We start from the raw sequence: 19,422 nt of genomic DNA, 5'->3' as shown, positions 1-19,422 counted from the left end.
ATTAGAAAGAGTTGTAGTGGTGGTGGTGGTGGTATTGTAGTAATAGTATTGGTGGTAGTCTACAAAATATATCATCTCTCTGAAAATTATTTACACAATACCGACCTATCACTTATAGAGTGAAAACGCTGAGGGCAAGATACTGTGACCCTTCATTAGTATGAGTATAACTCGGTAGATGAAGAACAACCATTATCTATATCTTTCAACGGACCATCATGCAAAGACCGTCACAGATTAATGGAGACCTTTTGAAAACGGAACCAAGACCCCCTTGTAAAAGATTCAAGCGCTCTCTCCTCTGAGTGCTCTGGAATCCGGGATCGAAGTATAGGAAGGCATCCCAGACTACCTATAGTCACCGGGAACACCGGAGCCTATAGTTCATTAAGAATAATGAGCCTTGATCAATAATGCATGCTTCTCATTGCACAGCCCCTTGCTACGACTGCAGTCATTTGTTGGCAATCTATTGTGAAGTGAGATTATGAATTATGGATGTGAATCGCTCCCTCTTTGACCAAAAAAGTTGTGGGGTTGTTATTCGTAGCCTACGTTGGTTTTGGCAATGGTTTATAGCGCACTATAGTTTTAGTTCACGAGTGGCATTCGTCTTTTTGTAACCATGCGTTTCTTTTTCGACGGGCCAACCACGACAACAACGATACTCATCTCTTCTCGTGAAATGAAGATGAATGATTCGAAAGCAGATATAATCGTTGTCAGGCCCGGAGGAAGTGACTGATAGGGCTGTTACAATTTGCATGGGGACACTTTTTGGTATAGAATTAAATCTATTGATTTAACTCTGCAATAGCCTCGGAAAGGCTGAATAACAACGCCATAAATCGACTGTTTCAAAATCAAAGAATGCATTTACTATTCCGAACACCCACATTTGAACATATAACTAGCGGAGGGTTAAATATCTTTTGATTTCAACGATTTTCTTTGCTTATGTCGAGGGAGACAATAGCTGTGCTGTAAAATGTTCTGAAACAGCAGCCTAAGTGATGGTCTAATCATGTATCACAGACCATAATTTAGATGTTGTTGCTATGTTCATTTAGATATATAAAGCTTAAACAGGGGAGGCAAAGTGTGTGTGTGTGTGTGTGTGTGTGTGTGTGTGTGTGACGTGTGTGACGTGTGTGACCTGTGTGTCAGAGACACACACGTGTGTGTGTGTGTGAACGCGGTAATTGTAGTCATCTTGTGTTCCTTAACTGTACTCCTATGTGAGTTGAATAGCTTTCAGACAGTACTGAAGTGTTTTTATTGTATCCCAATACATTAATTGCCCGTCGAAAGGTAATCCATATCTAAAGTCAAACTATGCTGAGTGAGCTTTGACCAGTGCTGATTGAGTACCTGTTCTTCTATCATTTGTACAACGTATTTGTACACATGATTGAAGTACTGTAGCGCTATTCAATTGAGCATAGGGGCACTAAAATACTCCTTATAATACTATTTTTTTGTGCATTGGCAACCTCAGACCCAAATTCTACTTGATTCCATCGCTAATGTCCACAGCCTTGCCTGCCTAGACCCCCGAGCCACACGCTTAACCTCCACCTGCTTCTGTCTGTGTTAACCGTCGGTCGCAAAGCTCATCTTTTGCTTACTCTGATGCTTCCCGCGCACCGAATAACTCCGAGAAGGGCTCCAACCAAGAAGAAACACTTCTTATTAGTTGGCTTTCCTACTCAAGCACCCTGGGAGGCGGTCGCCATGGCGACATCTCAAGTCGTCCCTGATTGTGTGTGTGTGTGTGTGTGTGTGTTGAGCGATGAGTGATTCTCCATCACACAGATTACACCCTACCCCCACCATCGACACCACCAGCACCACCCCTATCACTGCGGTTCCTTCCCACCGCTTGATAGCGGCCTGCCTGGCAGATAATCACCGCCTGCAGTCGCCCGGGCTTGCGTAACAATACGTTAGCTGTGAAGGATTGAGACAGACTGTGATCTCTGCACTGCCCCCTCGAGTGGGTGGGGAAAGCAGGGTGGGGATAGAGGGTGGGGGGGGGGGGGGGGGGGGGGTGATGCTCCTCAAGATCTTATACACTATAAGACGGGCTGAAGTCCATATTATGTGTCAGAATCAATTAGCTGCCCCGAGTATGGCGCCCTCTAAAGTCTCTATTTCTTTAGATATTAAACCCTTCTCTTTATCTTTATCTCTTTCATTCCTTCTTCTCTCTCTGTAAATCTGTCAGTCTTCCTGAGAAAAAGGTACCGGAATGTCTTCCTCTCTCCACCCGTCTTCCTTCATGGCCGTCATTTCCTTTATCTCTTGATCCCCAGTTTCTTTATCTCCATTTTTCTTTCTACCTTTTTTTTTTTTCTCTCCGTCCATCCGTCTGTGTCTTCCTTCCTTGGATAAATGATATGCAGTTAACACACACACACACACACACACACACACACACACACACACACACACACACACACACACACACACACACACACACACACACACACACAGCTTACAGAATGTATGTACTGACATTGACTGGTTGGCGAAACTCAATCACTGCCATCCCCGCCCTCACCAACGACACCATCCCCACCACCCCGCACACACACACACACACACACACACACACACACACACACACACACACACACCCCCCCCCCCTACCTGTCAGGGGCTGAGGCGACCGGCCATGTAACCGGGGGCTGACGGCTGATTGATCGTAACGCTTTATTGCCTGAGGGGGCGTGGGCCGCTCCATCTCATTGTGCTTAATCAATGTAAATCTGTCCTCTGCAGGAATTTATCTCCCCCGCCGTGTCCCCCCACCCTATAGGATGGGCCAAGTGTCTTGAGCGAGCGTGTTTGCGTTAATTTAACAGTGTTGGCAGAGCGGCTAGAGAGTTATTACAGCAAAGCGTACGATGAAAGTGTGCGCTAAGTGAGTAGCGTACGGAAGTTGATTTACGAAGGATGGGTCCGTCTGTGAGCTCTGGAGGCTCGCCACTCTGCAGGAAATGTTTCATCGTTGAGGTGTTTTTCATGCATTCGTCTCCGTTCACACGCGGGCCGAGGGAGCCGTCGTTTAGCTGACCAAGTGGTTGGAGGCTGGGTACCAGTTGCTAGGAAACGCCTCCTCCCTGGACCCTCCCTGGACCCCCCTTTTGCATGTCTTGGTGGCCTCTTGACTGTGAAGTGTGTGTGTGTGTGTGTGTGCGCCTGTTTGCGCATAACTGTGTGGTTTGTGCATGCATTAGTGTGTGTACGTGTATGACTGTGTGCAGGTTTGTATGTGTATGCATGTCTGTCCTAGATGTGTGTGTGTGTGTGCCTGGTCATTTGTGCACTTGTGTGTGTGTGTGTGTATGAATTTTAAAGTATGTGGGTGTGAGAGGGCAAATGGAGCGAGAGAAATAATCTTGTATCTGTGCGTATGTATTTATGCATTGGGTGGGCCTCCAAGCAATGCCCCTGGCCAGATTGGCCGTGTGGGCTGGGTGGATACGCACACATAGTGGCTCTTTCTGCTCAGTCTCTTTTTATTTTTGGGATTGTTTTACTTACCTCCTTGCATTTCTCCTCTTCATGTTTCGCCTCATCTTGGCGCGCGTGTGCGTGTGCGTGTGCGTGTGCGCGTGTGTGTGTGTGTGTGTGTGTGTGTGTTTGAGGGCTAACTGCTGCTGTTTAATGGACTGCGTCTCCAACGCTCTCCAGAATGAGATCTTTGAATCATCCTTCCAACCAATTCATCGGATCTAATTCCAAATATTATTAAAGATAAAATAGGAGTTATTTCTTTCGTGCCTTTTTCATATAGGCTTTACTATGCATTAGAAGTGCTTTACTGAACCATTTACATTTATTATATACATTATCATACGTTTTCAGGATTCTAACAAGTAATGTAGCAATGGAATGGCATAACCAAAACCATAAAACCGACAGATAAAATAATGCAGTAAAATGTAAAAGTTAATAAAAGTTCAGGATAAATGTTCGGACTATTCTGTGTTAAATTGCATCATCCTTTGCCCAGTTTTGTAATCAAATTCATGTTGTGTGGTGTGCATGGGCTTGTGTGTGCGTGTGTTTGTGCTTATGTGTCTGTTTGCGTAGGAGTGCATGAACTCTTTACGTTTACATTTACATTTAGGGCATTTAGCAGAGGCATTTTATTCAAAGCAGTCCATTTGTCAAAAGAAAGACAAACTACAATATATGCATATATATATATATCTATGTACAGTAAGGATGTTCATAGAACCAAGTGCTAAGCATTAACAGTTGCACACACAAGCCATGCCACCACACAACAGAATTTGATTCCAAAACTGGGCAAAGGCTGATGCATTAAACACAGAATAGTCCGAACATTTCCTGACCTTTTCTTACTTTTACATTTTAATGCATTACTTTATCTGGCGGTTTTGGTTTGGTTATGCATTCCATGCTACATTACTTGTTAGAATCCTGATAAAGTATGAAAATGTATATAATAAAGTAAATGGTTCATGGAACGCCACTTCTATGTCAAGTAGCCTTATGAAAAAGGCACGAAAGAAAAACTCCCCTTATTTTATCTTAATATATTTGGCAAATTAGATACGATGAATTGGTTGGAAGGATGATTCAAAGATTCATTCTGGAGAGCGTTGGAGACGCCCTCAGTCCATAAACAGCAGCAGTTCGCCCTCAAAAACACACACACACCACCACCACACACACCGCGCATACGCACCACGCACACGCACAGGCGCCAAGATGAGGTGAAACATGAAGAGGAGAAATGCAAGGAGGTAAGTAAAACAATCCCAAAAATAAAAGAGACTGAGCAGAAAGAGCCACTATGTGTGCGTATCCACCCAGCCCACACGGCCAATCTGGCCAGGGGCATTGCTTGGAGGCCCACCCAATGCATAAATACATACTCACAGATACAAGATTATTTCTCTCGCTCCATTTTCCCTCTCACACCCACATACTTTAAAATTCATACACACACACACAAGTGCACAAATGAGCAGGCACACACACACACACACACATCTAGGACAGACATGCATACACATACAAACCTGCACACAGTCATACACGTACACACACTAATGCATGCACAAACCACACAGTTATGCGCAAACAGGCGCACACACACACACACACTTCACAGTCAAGAGGCCACCAAGACATGCAAAAGGGGGGTCCAGGGAGGGTCCAGGGAGGAGGCGTTTCCTAGCAACTGGTACCCAGCCTCCAACCACTTGGTCAGCTAAACGACGGCTCCCTCGGCCCGCGTGTGAACGGAGACGAATGCATGAAAAACACCTCAACGATGAAACATTTCCTGCAGAGCGGCGAGCCTCCAGAGCTCACAGACGGACCCATCCTTCGTAAATCAACTTCCGTACGCTACTCACTTAGCGCACACTTTCATCGTACGCTTTGCTGTAATAACTCTCTAGCCGCTCTGCCAACACTGTTAAATTAACACAAACACGCTCGCTCAAGACACTTGGCCCATCCTATAGGGTGGGGGACACGGCGGGGGAGATAAATTCCTGCAGAGGACAGATTTACATTGATTAAGCACAATGAGATGGAGCGGCCCACGCCCCCTCAGGCAATAAAGCGTTACGATCAATCAGCCGTCAGCCCCCGGTTACATGGCCGGTCGCCTCAGCCCCTGACAGGTAGGGGGGGGGGGGGGGGTGTGTGTGTGTGTGTGCGGGGTGGTGGGGATGGTGTCGTTGGTGAGGGCGGGGATGGCAGTGATTGAGTTTCGCCAACCAGTCAATGTCAGTACATACATTCTGTAAGCTGTGCGTGTGTGTGTGTGTGTGTGTGTGTGTGTGTGTGTGTGTGTGTGTGTGTGTGTGTGTGTGTGTGTGTGTGTGTGTGTGCGTTAACTGCATATCATTTATCCAAGGAAGGAAGACACAGACGGATGGACGGAGAAAAAAAAAAAAAAAAAAAAAAAAAAAAGGTAGAAAGAAAAATGGAGGTAAAGAAACTGGGGATCAAGAGATAAAGGAAATGACGGCCATGAAGGAAGACGGGTGGAGAGAGAGGAAGACATTCCGGTACCTTTTTCTCAGGAAGACTGACAGATTTACAGAGAGAGAAGAAGGAATGAAAGAGATAAAGATAAAGAGAAGGGTTTAATATCTAAAGAAATAGAGACTTTAGAGGGCGCCATACTCGGGGCAGCTAATTGATTCTGACACATAATATGGACTTCAGCCCGTCTTATAGTGTATAAGATCTTGAGGAGCATCACCCCCCCCCCCCCCCCCCACCCTCTATCCCCACCCTGCTTTCCCCACCCACTCGAGGGGGCAGTACAGAGATCACAGTCTGTCTCAATCCTTCACAGCTAACGTATTGTTACGCAAGTCCGGGCGACTGCAGGCGGTGATTATCTGCCAGGCAGGCCGCTATCAAGCGGTGGGAAGGAACCGCAGTGATAGGGGTGGTGCTGGTGGTGTCGATGGTGGGGGTAGGGTGTAATCTGTGTGATGGAGAATCACTCATCGCTCAACACACACACACACACACACACAATCAGGGACGACTTGAGATGTCGCCATGGCGACCGCCTCCCAGGGTGCTTGAGTAGGAAAGCCAACTAATAAGAAGTGTTTCTTCTTGGTTGGAGCCCTTCTCGGAGTTATTCGGTGCGCGGGAAGCATCAGAGTAAGCAAAAGATGAGCTTTGCGACCGACGGTTAACACAGACAGAAGCAGGTGGAGGTTAAGCGTGTGGCTCGGGGGTCTAGGCAGGCAAGGCTGTGGACATTAGCGAAGGAATCAAGTAGAATTTGGGTCCGAGGTTGCCAATGCACAAAAAAATAGTATTATAAGGAGTATTTTAGTGCCCCTACGCTCAATTGAATAGCGCTACAGTACTTCAATCATGTGTACAAATACGTTGTACAAATGATAGAAGAACAGGTACTCAATCAGCACTGGTCAAAGCTCACTCAGCATAGGTTGACTTTAGATATGGATTACCTTTCGACGGGCAATTAATGTATTGGGATACAATAAAAACACTTCAGTACTGTCTGAAAGCTATTCAACTCACATAGGAGTACAGTTAAGGAACACAAGATGACTACAATTACCGCGTTCTCACACACACACACACACACACACACACACACACACACACACACACACACACACACACACACACACACACACACACACACACACACACACACACACACACACACACACACACACACACCTTTTGCCTCCCCTGTTTAAGCTTTATATATCTAAAGGAACATAGCAACAACATCTAAATTATGGTCTGTGATACATGATTAGACCATCACTTAGGCTGCTGTTTCAGAACATTTTACAGCACAGCTATTGTCTCCCTCGACATAAGCAAAGAAAATCGTTGAAATCAAAAGATATTTAACCCTCCGCTAGTTATATGTTCAAATGCGGGTGCTCGGAATAGTAAATGCATTCTTTGATTTTGAAACAGTCGATTTATGGCGTTGTTATTCAGCCTTTCCGAGGCTATTGCAGAGTTAAATCAATAGATTTAATTCTATACCAAAAAGTGTCCCCATGCAAATTGTAACAGCCCTATCAGTCACTTCCTCCGGGCCTGACAACGATTATATCTGCTTTCGAATCATTCATCTTCATTTCACGAGAAGAGATGAGTATCGTTGTTGTCGTGGTTGGCCCGTCGAAAAAGAAACGCATGGTTACAAAAAGACGAATGCCACTCGTGAACTAAAACTATAGTGCGCTATAAACCATTGCCAAAACCAACGTAGGCTACGAATAACAACCCCACAACTTTTTTGGTCAAAGAGGGAGCGATTCACATCCATAATTCATAATCTCACTTCACAATAGATTGCCAACAAATGACTGCAGTCCTAGCACGGGGGTGTGCAATGAGAAGCATGCATTATTGATCAAGGCTCATTATTCTTAATGAACTATAGGCTCCGGTGTTCCCGGTGACTATAGGTAGTCTGGGATGCCTTCCTATACTTCGATCCCGGATTCCAGAGCACTCAGAGGAGAGAGCGCTTGAATCTTTTACAAGGGGGTCTTTGTTCCGTTTTCAAAAGGTCTCCATTAATCTGTGACGGTCTTTGCATGATGGTCCGTTGAAAGATATAGATAATGGTTGTTCTTCATCTACCGAGTTATACTCATACTAATGAAGGGTCACAGTATCTTGCCCTCAGCGTTTTCACTCTATAAGTGATAAGTCGGTATTGTGTAAATAATTTTCAGAGAGATGATATATTTTGTAGACTACCACCAATACTATTACTACAATACCACCACCACCACCACTACAACTCTTTCTAATACAACAATTACTGCAGATAGTAAATATAAATCACATTCCCTGGTAAACGAAATACATGTTTTGCTTCAATCTATGTTTGTCTTTGTGTTGTTGGGTATCCAGTATGCAAAGGAAAATGTTCCCAGTTAATCTGTAGAAACAGACGTACAAAAGAAGCCTAGGAAACGAGGTTACACGGCCAGTCAATCCTAGATAAACTTTGAAGGATGACTTTCAACAACGTCAGCTTTGAATTACTCAACACATTTCCCCGTTTATATTAGAGTGCCTGGGAAATTTAAACAAATATAGGGAAATACATTTAAATACAGTTAACAAATCAGTTGAACACATTTAGGAGGCAGTTCGTTAGGAAAGAATTTACTCTGATCTTATTCACAGAATAAAGTTGGCATTGTTTGAGTCTACCATTACCTAGTACTGGATGTGCTGTTCATGGGACTAGATACAGGCAGAGGTGTGCAGGAGCTCAGGAGAGGAGCCCTCAAGGTGAAGACCGCCATCTGCTGGACGAAAAGTGAAGCTGCAGCTAGAAGATGACCACGTTATCTCAGTTGATGACAAACTGACATCATAGCCAACAGAATAACTCTAGACAAAGCGTTATGAAAACCTCAAGACAAAACGTACGCCTACGTTAACCTCCCTTAAAGCTGGGGTAGTTAATTTGGAGAAAAGCTAGAGTAAGCTAGATTTTGAATGTATCCAACCCCTTCCTGCAGGCCCCAATCAAAAGCCGGTCCTTCCCATAACATGTGACTAGACAGACTGGTCTGCCATCCAATCATGTCATTCGGGTCGAATGACATGATTGGCTGTTCTTGTTAGAGTGTTTGATTGCGGATTGCTTTAATTTATTTAATTATTAAAAATTGTATTGTAATAGAAGTAATTGCCCACCTAACCTTTAAATCTTACCTGCAGCGTCCTTAAAGTGCCGTTGACTTCCAGGATTTTAATGAACCTCTTCACACTGCGTTCGTTCCTAGAATACATCAGCAATCAGAGGCGGGCATTACATATGATGACTCAGCTCACTCCTATTGGCTGACTCCATCCGCCCGGCCAATTAAAGCACCGAATCAACCGACAAGCCAAAGCGTTCATGTACATCTCCATAAAATACTGGACCTTTATATGAAAACACTGGCAGAAACATCAGTAGCTAGTCAAGTTGCTTTAATTAAAATGTGACAATGAGCCTGAACTGATCTGATGCTTGTGGCTGAACTGGATTTAGTGTTTACACAGTCATAAATATTTATTTCCAGGATACATCAAATCACACGTTGAAACTTATTGCTTGCAATTGAAAATGGCCGACGCTCCAACCTCACTGCGCTACCTGCCTACACATCACCACATATTATAACATCAAAGCTGGCATGAAAGCCCCCGCCCCGCCTACCAGAAGCCCACCTTAACAAAGGACCAAACCGCCAGTACGAAAGAGGATACATCGCTTTGCTTGAAAGTCTGATACGCTCCCCTAGCAAGCCTCAACAGGACAAATCGCCTGCATGCAGCTAATAAAATATAATGGATTACCTAGTACACAAGCCCGGAATAAAACTCCGATGCGTAGACTCCTCTAATATAAAATTTCGTCGCAAAGCTCCCGGAATTGGGCTGAAATCCAGCGCCAATGTCGGGACTGCGGGCTACAAAAGTGCACTGAGGTTGGTACAGTTACGAAAAGACTAACACACATTCATGTTGTGACCCTGTGATTCGCTTAAACACTGCTGGGGAATGAGTCTAGAACGTCTTCCAGTCGGCTTGGACTGGCGTGCTGGGAGTTGAATGGCCGTGGTTTCTAAACCGTGCACATATTTTTTTACCTTTCCACAACTGTACATGACAAAAAATGTGCAAATCAAAACATACAGATACATATATATATACACACAGATATGCATGAAGATTGCTCTCAGGCACTTAGAAACGGTTCAAAAGATTCTTAAGATGGATACGAGCTTTAAACCAAACTAAACACCTTCAAGAGGAAACCGAGAGGCAGCGAGTGACGGAGGTGACTGACGAGGGGTAAAACTGCAGAAAGAAAAGGAAAGCTTACCGGACAACGCCACGTCACGCGGGCGACGGGACAACACACAAAACTAAATCACTATCATCGATAAACAACCAACTTTTTTTGTTTGTTTTTTTTGATTGCTACATCCTCCCCCCCCCCCCCTTCCCTCCGGACGCCGGCCTACAACATTTGGGGAATGAACTCGGACCAGCTGATGTTGGCCGTGCCCAAGTCCTCGTCCTCTAGGCCGGAGAAGCTGATGTCTACCAGCACCTTGCTCAGGCTGTCGTTCATGGTGTCCAGCATGAGGCCCTCCAGCGAGCGGCCGGCCCCCACGGGAGACGCGTCTCGCCCGCACGCCGTCAGCAGCTCCCGCGGCGAGCTGAACAGCGGCAGCTCCGTGAAGGACGTGCCGTTGAAGCTGAAGCTGAAGCTGGAGTAATCCTGTAGGGGAAGGTGCTGCTGCTGCTGCTGCTGCTGCTGCTGGGGCGTGTGCCGTGGCGTGTGCAGGGGCCCGCTTGGCGTGCGGATGGGGCTGAAGTCCAGCATGGCCCGCTGCGTGCCCTTCCCCAGCGGGGTCACCTTCCAGGGCTCCCATCCGGCCGGCTTACTGGGTGTGGAGGAGGCCAGGAGGCTGCTGCTGCTGCCGCCCTTGACGGGGGTTTTGAAGGAGAGCTCCGGCTGCGTGTCCTGGAGTCCCGAGGCGTCCGAGGCCACGCCCGAGTCGAAGAAGGAGCTGTCCTGGAAGAGGAGGACGGGCTCCTCGTGCGCGGGGAGCACCAGACGCTGCTTGCGCCGCGAGCTGCCTCCTCCACCACCTCCTTGACGCGGGGCCCTTCGGGGCGTCAGCGACAGGCACGCCGGCTCCTCCTTGAACTCCTTGGCGGTGGGGTGCAGCGGCACGGCCGGGGCGTCGACGTGCGCCACCTGCTGAGCAGACAGAGGTCAAAGGGCAACCGTGGGGGCGGGGGGGGGTGTCAGAATTCCAAAGCCGTCGAACTCGTGTCACGAATAAAGCGTGCACGTACGCGCAACGAGATGGGCATCTGAAAGGGACCTCCGTCCGATGCCTGTACCTGTGGAGTGGCAGTAACTCAGGAGCTAGAGCGGGGTGTTCGATCCCCGGCCGGTCTAGGCGAAGTGTCGAGGTGTCCCCCTAGGCGTCTTTCTCAGGGACACCTCGACACTTAAACACTCGACCCGAGCCAGTCGTGAGCAGATGGCTGTTAGCCTCGCATGGTCCACACTGCCGTGGGCGTATGAATGTGTGTGAATGGAAGGCGGCACTAAGAAAACCTCGATTTAAACACAGTCCATCGCTAGCTGCTCCTTAACACCTTAAACCCAAGTGACCTCGGACAACAAGCTTGAAAAAGAGAAAAGCTGAACAGTTCTTGGACGTGAGACGACCGAGCAGGATTACCTTAGGGGCGATCCTCACTCTCTTATTGGCCCGGGGGGTGTCCCGGGTACGCTGGGGGGCTGGCCGGAGCTGGACCTGGGGGGAGTAGGAGGTGGGCAGGAAGATGGAGGTGGTGGTGGTGGTGGTGGCGGCGGGCAGCTGGAAGGGGACCAGGTAGGAGTCGCTGCGGGGAAGGAGCGGCTTCATCCTCCTCACTGGACACACGGAGCAGAGGGAGGAGGTGAGGCAGCGTAAAGAGGCCGGAGGACACAAGGGGGGCTGGCTTTGTGTTGGACGTTTTTAATATGTATTTTGGTGCCGATTGGAGATTTGATTTAATGCCCTGTTAAAGTTTATTTCCCATCTTGTATCTATTGCGCCGACGTACCATGTCAAAATCCCTGCATGAGTGAATCAATTTGGCCATAAATCCCAATCTGGATTAATTCTGATTCTGTTTCTGGGTCCGTTTCTTGCAGAAACTTACCACAGCCACGAGCCACACTCCTTGTGGAAGACGACAACATCCCCGTCTGCTCCTGTTAAACAATAAAGTAAAAAATATTGATAGACCTTCTACTTTCCCTTTGCATGCATTTTGGTTATGGAGACAGAGCCCTGCACCATAAAACAAGCGCGGGGGGAGGGGGGGTTGTTTAGGCATCAGAGAGAACGGTAGACAGTTAGAGAAAGAAACCATAAAACGATTTTTTTTTTTACGAGTAGAAGGAAAGACATAACGCAAAGGAAGAACCATCCAATATCCAGTCGAGATCTTTAAGAACATGTTCAGACGCTAGAGAGACGTGCACCCCAGTGGGGGCTGTGTCACAACACGACCCGATGTGTACCCAGCGGCTACAGCGTCTCGAGGGGCTGTTGTGAGAGCCACACACACACCCAACCCCTCCGCTTCCTCGCACTCCTCCTCCCGACCGCAGAGCCCTCAGAGACGAAGGTGGACCTAACGTTACCTGGCGTGGGACAAGGGACCGGGAAGCCGGGACCAGAGTGACCGTCCCCTCATAGCCGGGCTGCCGGAGGAGAGAGAGAGAGAAGGACTACTCATCAAACAGAATGAGACCAACACAATAAAAAAATAATTAAAAAAAGACAGTTGTCTGGGTTCGAATTATGACAGATCGTTAAAGGGGACCTATTATGCTTTTTAGACTTTTATGACCTATCAACGTTGTTATAATGATTGATAGTCATGGTTAACCACACAAAAAACGATGTCGACTTTCGGGAAACTCTTCCTCTCATCTGGGCGCTTTCAGCATTCTCTGTCAACGCTCGGTTTCGTCCTTCTCCGCCCCCTCGCCCCCCTCCTGCCAACCCAACTCTGTTGTGATTGGTTATCTTCCTTGAAGCGCGCGCGTGGGCAGATTTGACCAGACACATGGGGGCGCGGCAGGAGGGCCTCTACGTAGTTGATTTCCCGGAAATGTGAACAAGTGAATCGCAGGTGTTGTCCCGAGTGTTTAGCGCTCTGCACAGCCACCCCAGACAGCAGGGAATACGTCGAAATGCATGTACGTCATTATTTGACACTTTAGTATGGTTAAACATGACTATCAATCATTATAACAACGTTTATAGGTCATAAAAGTCGAAAAAGCATAATAGGTCCCCTTGAAGCTGAAAACACTTGGATAGGCTACTCTGTCGTCGCACACTTGAAGAGGACATTACGGACATGAAGAGGGCGTTATTACACGGCACAATACATGTGGATGTTGTAGTAAAGATAACGATTAACCACGGGGGGGAATTTGCCTTTGGAAAAGGCAACGACCAGGAAGACAATACCGAGTTCTGATCAATTTCCATTTAATTTCGGGCATTTAGCAGACGCTTTTTTCCAAAGCGAATTACAACGGCCAATACACACATTCACACGTCGACAACGGTGTCAACCATGCAAGGCGACAGCAAGCTCGTCGGGAGGAGTCAGGGTGAGGTGCATTGCTCAAGGACACCTCGACACTCGGGGATCAAACTAGCAACATTCCTGTTCCAAGTCAACCCGCTCTACCACCTGAGCTAAGCCGAGCGACGACGGACTCAACCGGTGGCCGGCTATTTCTCAGAGCCGCCTTGATGCGCACATGATGAACCGCCATGGTGAGCACGGTGCCAGGGGCCATGTTGACCCTCCCTGAGCAGTGAGGAAGTGAGGCGTGTTCCACGGCTTACCTTGACCACCTGATCCAGGGTCAGGCAACGGTCGGTCTCGGGCCGGATGGTCCAGTAGGACACCTTGCCGTCCGGCGAGGTCTCGCGCGTGAACATATCGTGCAGGGACAGGTTGTGGCGGATGGAGTTCTGAGGGGCGGAACCAACAGGACACAACCATTGAATGTAAGCAACAATGCTAATGATAACGGTACACGGCCTTCAAAAAAGTTTTCGTGGTTTACTAATACGTTCACTGCAGTAAGTACGCCTACTTAAAGTACCACGAAAATAGCCATTCAAGTAAACTAAGACACTAAAACAGTAAACGGTAGTCTATGATAAACACAACAGTAAATTACAACAGTTGTTAACTGTCGTCGTAGTTTACTACAACGTTCACTACAACAAGTACTACTAATTAAAGTACCACGAAAACAGCCTTTCGAGTAAACCAAGACACGAAAAGAGTACAGTAGTCTCATGTGGATGTTTCTATCTACCTCCGCAGCTCATGCTAAGAGTATTAGCACCAAATGGTTAGTGTAAATGGCTGGGGGGGGGGGGGGGGGGGTTACCACCTTCCAGCCGGGCTTGGTCTGCTGCTGGAAGAAGGGGAAGTGGTCCTCGATCCAGTTGTAGATCTCCTTCAGGGTCATTCTGCGGCCGGGCCGGCTGTTGATTGCAAACTGGATCATGGCCATGTAGGAGTAGGGAGGTCGGTCCGACAGGGTGGCCTTCGCCTCCCCGCCCCCCTCCACCTCGACCACCATGCTGTCGGAGGTCTGTCGGAGAAGAATAAAGCGTCAGGGAGGAGTCTGAGGGGTGGGCAGCGGTGGAAAGACCTCTGGGGTGGTCTGAGATGCATATGGGAGACAGGGGAGTTTGCGGATTTATAAGCTGTAAGTATCGTATTCAAGCAATGTGTTTAAAAGGTTCAGTTTCATAAAGGGCATTTGTATTTGTAGCCAGGAGCGAAATACTATTGCTCACTTAGTTTTATGAAGTAAGCACTGTCTGGGACATTGGTATTAAGGCTCAGAAATCTAAGTTATACATACTACATCTGCCATTTAAGTCACACATTTGATGTTTGCCAAAAATGTCTGGAATTGTATATGGTAATATATCACGTGAATGTGATCCCTATGTCAAATATGTAATGGGGACCACAGAAGAAACCCCTCCCAGTCCTTCTAGTGAGGTCCTTTATAGAAGACATGTGCGGACATGTTTCTCAAACCAACTCAGCCACCCAAAGACTACTTTCCCGTGTCCAGGTGCCCACATCACACCAGCTGACCTCCTGTGACTCCTGCTGGGAAAGGCTGTAGTTCTCCTTCGCCCCCTCACTCTTCTCTGTGTCCGTGCTCATCCTGCCCAGCCACTGCATGTTGGTGAGACTGTCGTCAAGCGGACTGCAGTCCAGGTCCTTGTTGACTAGCAGACAAAGAAATATAAATTATATAGGGAATTAACGACAACACTGATATTGGGGACATCAAGTGTTAGCAACAATGATAACCGATTCCCTATTGAGTCACTAAGCAGTGATTTAAAGTTTTTTTTGGTGCAGAATAGGTAAATAGGAAATTGGGGATCAAACAAAGATCCCTCCATCTGGGAGGAGTTAACACCAACACTGTAGAGAAGTGATAGAGACAATAATAACGATTTCAATATTGAGTCACTCAGCAGACATGCAGTGATTTCAAATTGTTTTTTGGTAAAGAAGAAGGTATACAGGACATTGGGGATCAAACAAAGATCCTTCCATCTGGGAGTCGATCACCCTAACCACAACAACATCCTTCCCCAACTTGTACAGATCAATAAACAATCAACCTCATTACACTATCTATCAAAGTAAGGCCCTTACATGGGTTCAATCCGGTGAGGGGTTTAATGTCCAGGCAAACCCCCTCCTCCTTCACGTTACCCGGTGGTCCTCCAGTTATTCTCTGTGGTGGCGGACCATCTCCCTCAGATAAGTGCACAAAATGCGAGTCGTTCTCCAGCCCACCGCTGCTTCCACTCAGGAGGATGAATTTGTTGGGTCCGTTGGGCCCATGCTCTTTGCCCTTGGCCGTCAGAGCTCCGATGACGCACTGTAAATCGGCTGTTTTTGGGATGACCACCACCTGGGTGTCGGGCCTGGTGGGGTGGGAAACGACTTGGATGCCATCCGGGAAGACGATGGCCGTTGGGAAGGGCCCATTGGGGGGTGGTGTAGGTGTTGGTGGTGGTCGTCCATAGGGTTCCTTCGACGGGACCACATTAGCCGGGGGGTCGTTCAGTTGGAAAGGTAGCTTCCTCCGTTTGAGGATCAGGGGTCTCCTTGGACTTCGTCTCATCCTGCTCAGATCGCAGAAAACCCCCTTTGGTATCCGTGGTTTCTCTGTGTAAAAGATATATCAAGAAAGTGGGAACGAACAAATCGCAAATTAATCGAGCGAGTCCGTCCGCTTTCGCTTTCTACTGTGTACGGTCATTTAAAAAAAACGTCTTTATCCGTTAGCGGTTAGATATAGAGGGTGTTGCCAGGCACCAGCAGATGGAACCAGAACCGCTCCAGGGTTCTGGATTCCGCGGGGGATACGAGACCTACTCCCTCTGAATGAACTAAACAGCTCGATATCGAGATCCGGTTCATAAACTATAATAACCGTTTCATTAGTCAGTTAGTCAAATAAAGAATCAAAAAGGAGGAAACATCGGACAGAGGCGACAGCTAGCGTCCACAACAGCGCATTGCTACATCGAGATCAGGACCAGGACATACTTCACGGTTTTTAATCGCCAATCGGAGCGTTGTCAGTGGGTCGGGGACTTTTTGTAGATATTACGCGGTAACTAGACCATAGGGTTAATAAGCGCTAGGTCTACATAAGGGAGCATGGTTAGAGGGGCTGCACTTCTGGATCGGATGCTAAGCGTGGTGGTGGAGTGCTAACAGGGAAACACATTAAGACAGCTCCAAACCTTCATATCGCAGCAACTTTCCATCGTGATCCGCTTGATAATCCACCCGATAGGGATTCAAAAGGCTGTGGTTTATCCAGATCTAGTAGTTAGAGAATCAGCACTAGTGTGAAAACAGTTCAATAGTAGCGTCAACGCGTAGCACTTCTCGTCATTTCAATGAACAAATCTTTTGAATTTTGGCGCCGCTGTGGGCGCTGCTCCTGTCAACGTGATCACGTGACGCCGACATCGACCAATGGTAGCGGTTGACGTCGTCGACCCGTCGACCAATCAGGAGCGTGTACGGTGGAAACCGGGAAATGAGGACGAGGTACAAAACAGAAAGGGAATCGCTCGGTCGTGTTATGATTTGAAATTCATGCTATTTACGATTATGATGTCGAATTGGATGTTAGTACAAGCATGTACGGTATTATTGACATTTGAGTATAATGGAGCAGTGGATCTGTAAAAAAAATAATATGCAGGATGTACTCGTTTTTCGGAAATTAAGATTGCTTAACTGATGCTAAACGCCCTAAATGCAAATGTAAATTATGCATAGCTACGTGCATGTGGGCATCTTGCAATCTCTCGCTACTATAGGTCGCCAGTCATGATTTCTAATGCCCCGTAAAAAACGAATGACACCGAAGCCTGCTCTGTTGTTCCTGGAGCAATCGCTAGATGGATCCAGACTCCGAAACGAGGAGCCCGAGGTGCGAGCAGCGTTACACCCCAAGTCGTTCATCACAGAGAGGCCAACACACGACAATACATCTCTTGCTCTGTGGGTGAGTGACTTTGCATACAAGTTGCACATAGAACAACAAACTCATTCAAGTGACAAATATAACAAGAAATGCAAATTATACACAAAGCAAGCATTGGTATACCGGTTAACACACGCATGGTTCTTCTCTTTCAAGGTGAATCCACAGTTTGACCAGTCTCACCTGGCAGCGCCCCCAGGCAGACGGGGCAGAAGGAAGGGCCCTTCCACCACGAGCATCCTCGATCGAAGCAGTCAACTGTCCAGAAAGCCGGGTCCCAAAACCAGCGTCTGCAAGTTCCCCACCTTATCGTTCGACCGAGGTCCGACACCTACCTCCGACATCAACGGACAACCAAAGCAAACACACGCAAAGAAATCGAACAAAGTGTCCGTTGCGGCGCCGGCCTCGACCAATCGGCAGCAGCCACAACAACCACAACCAAAACCACAACAACAACAACAGGCTTCCATGGTGGCTCCTCTTCCCAACCAACAGACGTCAAAGAGACGCACCAGAGGGACACCGGGCGATGCCCCCACGTCTTCCAGTGTCGCTGCAGAACGGCCACCACCTCAGCCCCCTGGCCGCCCCGCCGGGGGTAGTCATCAGTCCCCAGCCCCCCTCACCACAACAAGCCCCCCCCGCTCTGCGACGTCAGAGACCCCCGGCGCAGTTTGCTGCATCGTCCCCAGCCCCTCCGACCTGGACACCCCCGAGGTGCTTCCCGGGGGCCGGGGGAGTCGCTCTGCCCGTGTTTACCCGCTATTGGGGACCCCGTCCCAGGAATGTAGACAGAGCCAGCCAGAGACCCTGGTGGCCGACACCCCGGAACAGGACTACGGGTTGAGGGTGACGTGGAGGAGGAGGAAGGGACTGATGATGGCCCTGGAGAAAGGAGGCTATCTCTCTAAAGTGGACGCGTTGGTTCCTAGGTGATGTTGTGTGTTGTGTGTGCGTGTGTGTGTTAGCGTGTGTGCAACACATGGACAATAATGTTATAAATTGGTGCATATTAATGTACCCATCAGACCAATGACATGTTTTCCTTGCATTTAACTCTTGTTTCCATTGTTTTTTTTTTATTGAAATAATCATGGGGCAGAATATGAGGGTTATCATTAGAATAGGCTTATATTTTACGCAGAATTGTTCAATTCAGGGCTGCAGTAATTGATTATTGAACAGATACACGGTAACACATTTTTACTATTGCAATACATTTCTTCATTCAGCAGTAATCTTTAAGAAAATTATAAATGAAATACATAGGCCTGTTTATTTTGAAATAAAAATATGAATGTGTCTGAAAGTGAATGTGATAAGTCCAAAACATTTTGTACTACATTTTGAATTACGGAGGACTTGCTTGTTCACACATCAAGAGAGAGTTATACAAGTATCCTTAGATTTTGATTTTTTTATTATGGTAATGTGATTAACTATTAAAAGTATTTGGGTTAGGGGTTAACCCAAAGACCACCTAAAGTCCAGTGGCTGACCATGCTTGTTTCTGATAAAAGATTAGAAGTTTTTGTATATATATGACCCTGTGAAGTTTAAAGTTACATCCCTTCTGCCAAATAGATCAATATAAAATAAACAGTATCTATAACAGATATCCATCTCTGGCGAACAACGCAAGCCACTGACCAAAACTGTCGGCCAATCACGAACACGCTTAGATATACCGACGTCCAATAGGAATGTCCCTTGCGGCTGCGTTTGGTAACTAAGGA

The 19,422-nt window shown here is 47.3% G+C and overlaps 2 protein-coding genes across 4 annotated transcripts; one reads left to right on the top strand and one right to left on the bottom strand.

Annotated features, from left to right (window-relative positions):
• Positions 1-9,344: 9,344 nt before the first annotated feature.
• Positions 9,345-17,104, bottom strand: LOC130372754 (forkhead box protein M1-like). Of its 2 annotated transcripts, none has more exons than XM_056578909.1 (9): positions 16,929-17,104; positions 15,826-16,344; positions 15,250-15,386; positions 14,528-14,731; positions 13,968-14,096; positions 12,743-12,802; positions 12,256-12,307; positions 11,790-11,983; positions 9,345-11,296 (listed from the first exon to the last, which is right to left on the bottom strand). In XM_056578909.1, the coding sequence occupies exons 2-9, from the start codon at positions 16,298-16,300 to the stop codon at positions 10,547-10,549; spliced, it is 2,001 nt and encodes a 666-aa protein (XP_056434884.1). In that variant the 5' UTR covers positions 16,301-16,344; positions 16,929-17,104; the 3' UTR covers positions 9,345-10,546. The 2 variants fall into 2 exon arrangements, with proteins under 2 accessions (XP_056434884.1, XP_056434886.1); XM_056578911.1 differs by having other exon boundaries at positions 9,346-11,293.
• Positions 17,105-17,222: 118 nt separating this feature from the next.
• Positions 17,223-19,082, top strand: LOC130372618 (proteoglycan 4-like). 2 transcript variants are annotated; one of them, XM_056578727.1, is made up of 3 exons: positions 17,223-17,335; positions 17,598-17,704; positions 17,840-19,082. In XM_056578727.1, the coding sequence occupies exons 1-3, from the start codon at positions 17,290-17,292 to the stop codon at positions 18,620-18,622; spliced, it is 936 nt and encodes a 311-aa protein (XP_056434702.1). In that variant the 5' UTR covers positions 17,223-17,289; the 3' UTR covers positions 18,623-19,082. The 2 variants fall into 2 exon arrangements, with proteins under 2 accessions (XP_056434702.1, XP_056434701.1); XM_056578726.1 differs by having other exon boundaries at positions 17,223-17,704.
• Positions 19,083-19,422: the final 340 nt, after the last annotated feature.

This window comes from Gadus chalcogrammus, chromosome 19 (assembly GCF_026213295.1).
Source record: "Gadus chalcogrammus isolate NIFS_2021 chromosome 19, NIFS_Gcha_1.0, whole genome shotgun sequence".
In the NCBI taxonomy this organism is placed as follows: Eukaryota; Metazoa; Chordata; class Actinopteri; order Gadiformes; family Gadidae; genus Gadus; species Gadus chalcogrammus.
This window is presented reverse-complemented; position numbering and strand designations above follow the sequence as displayed.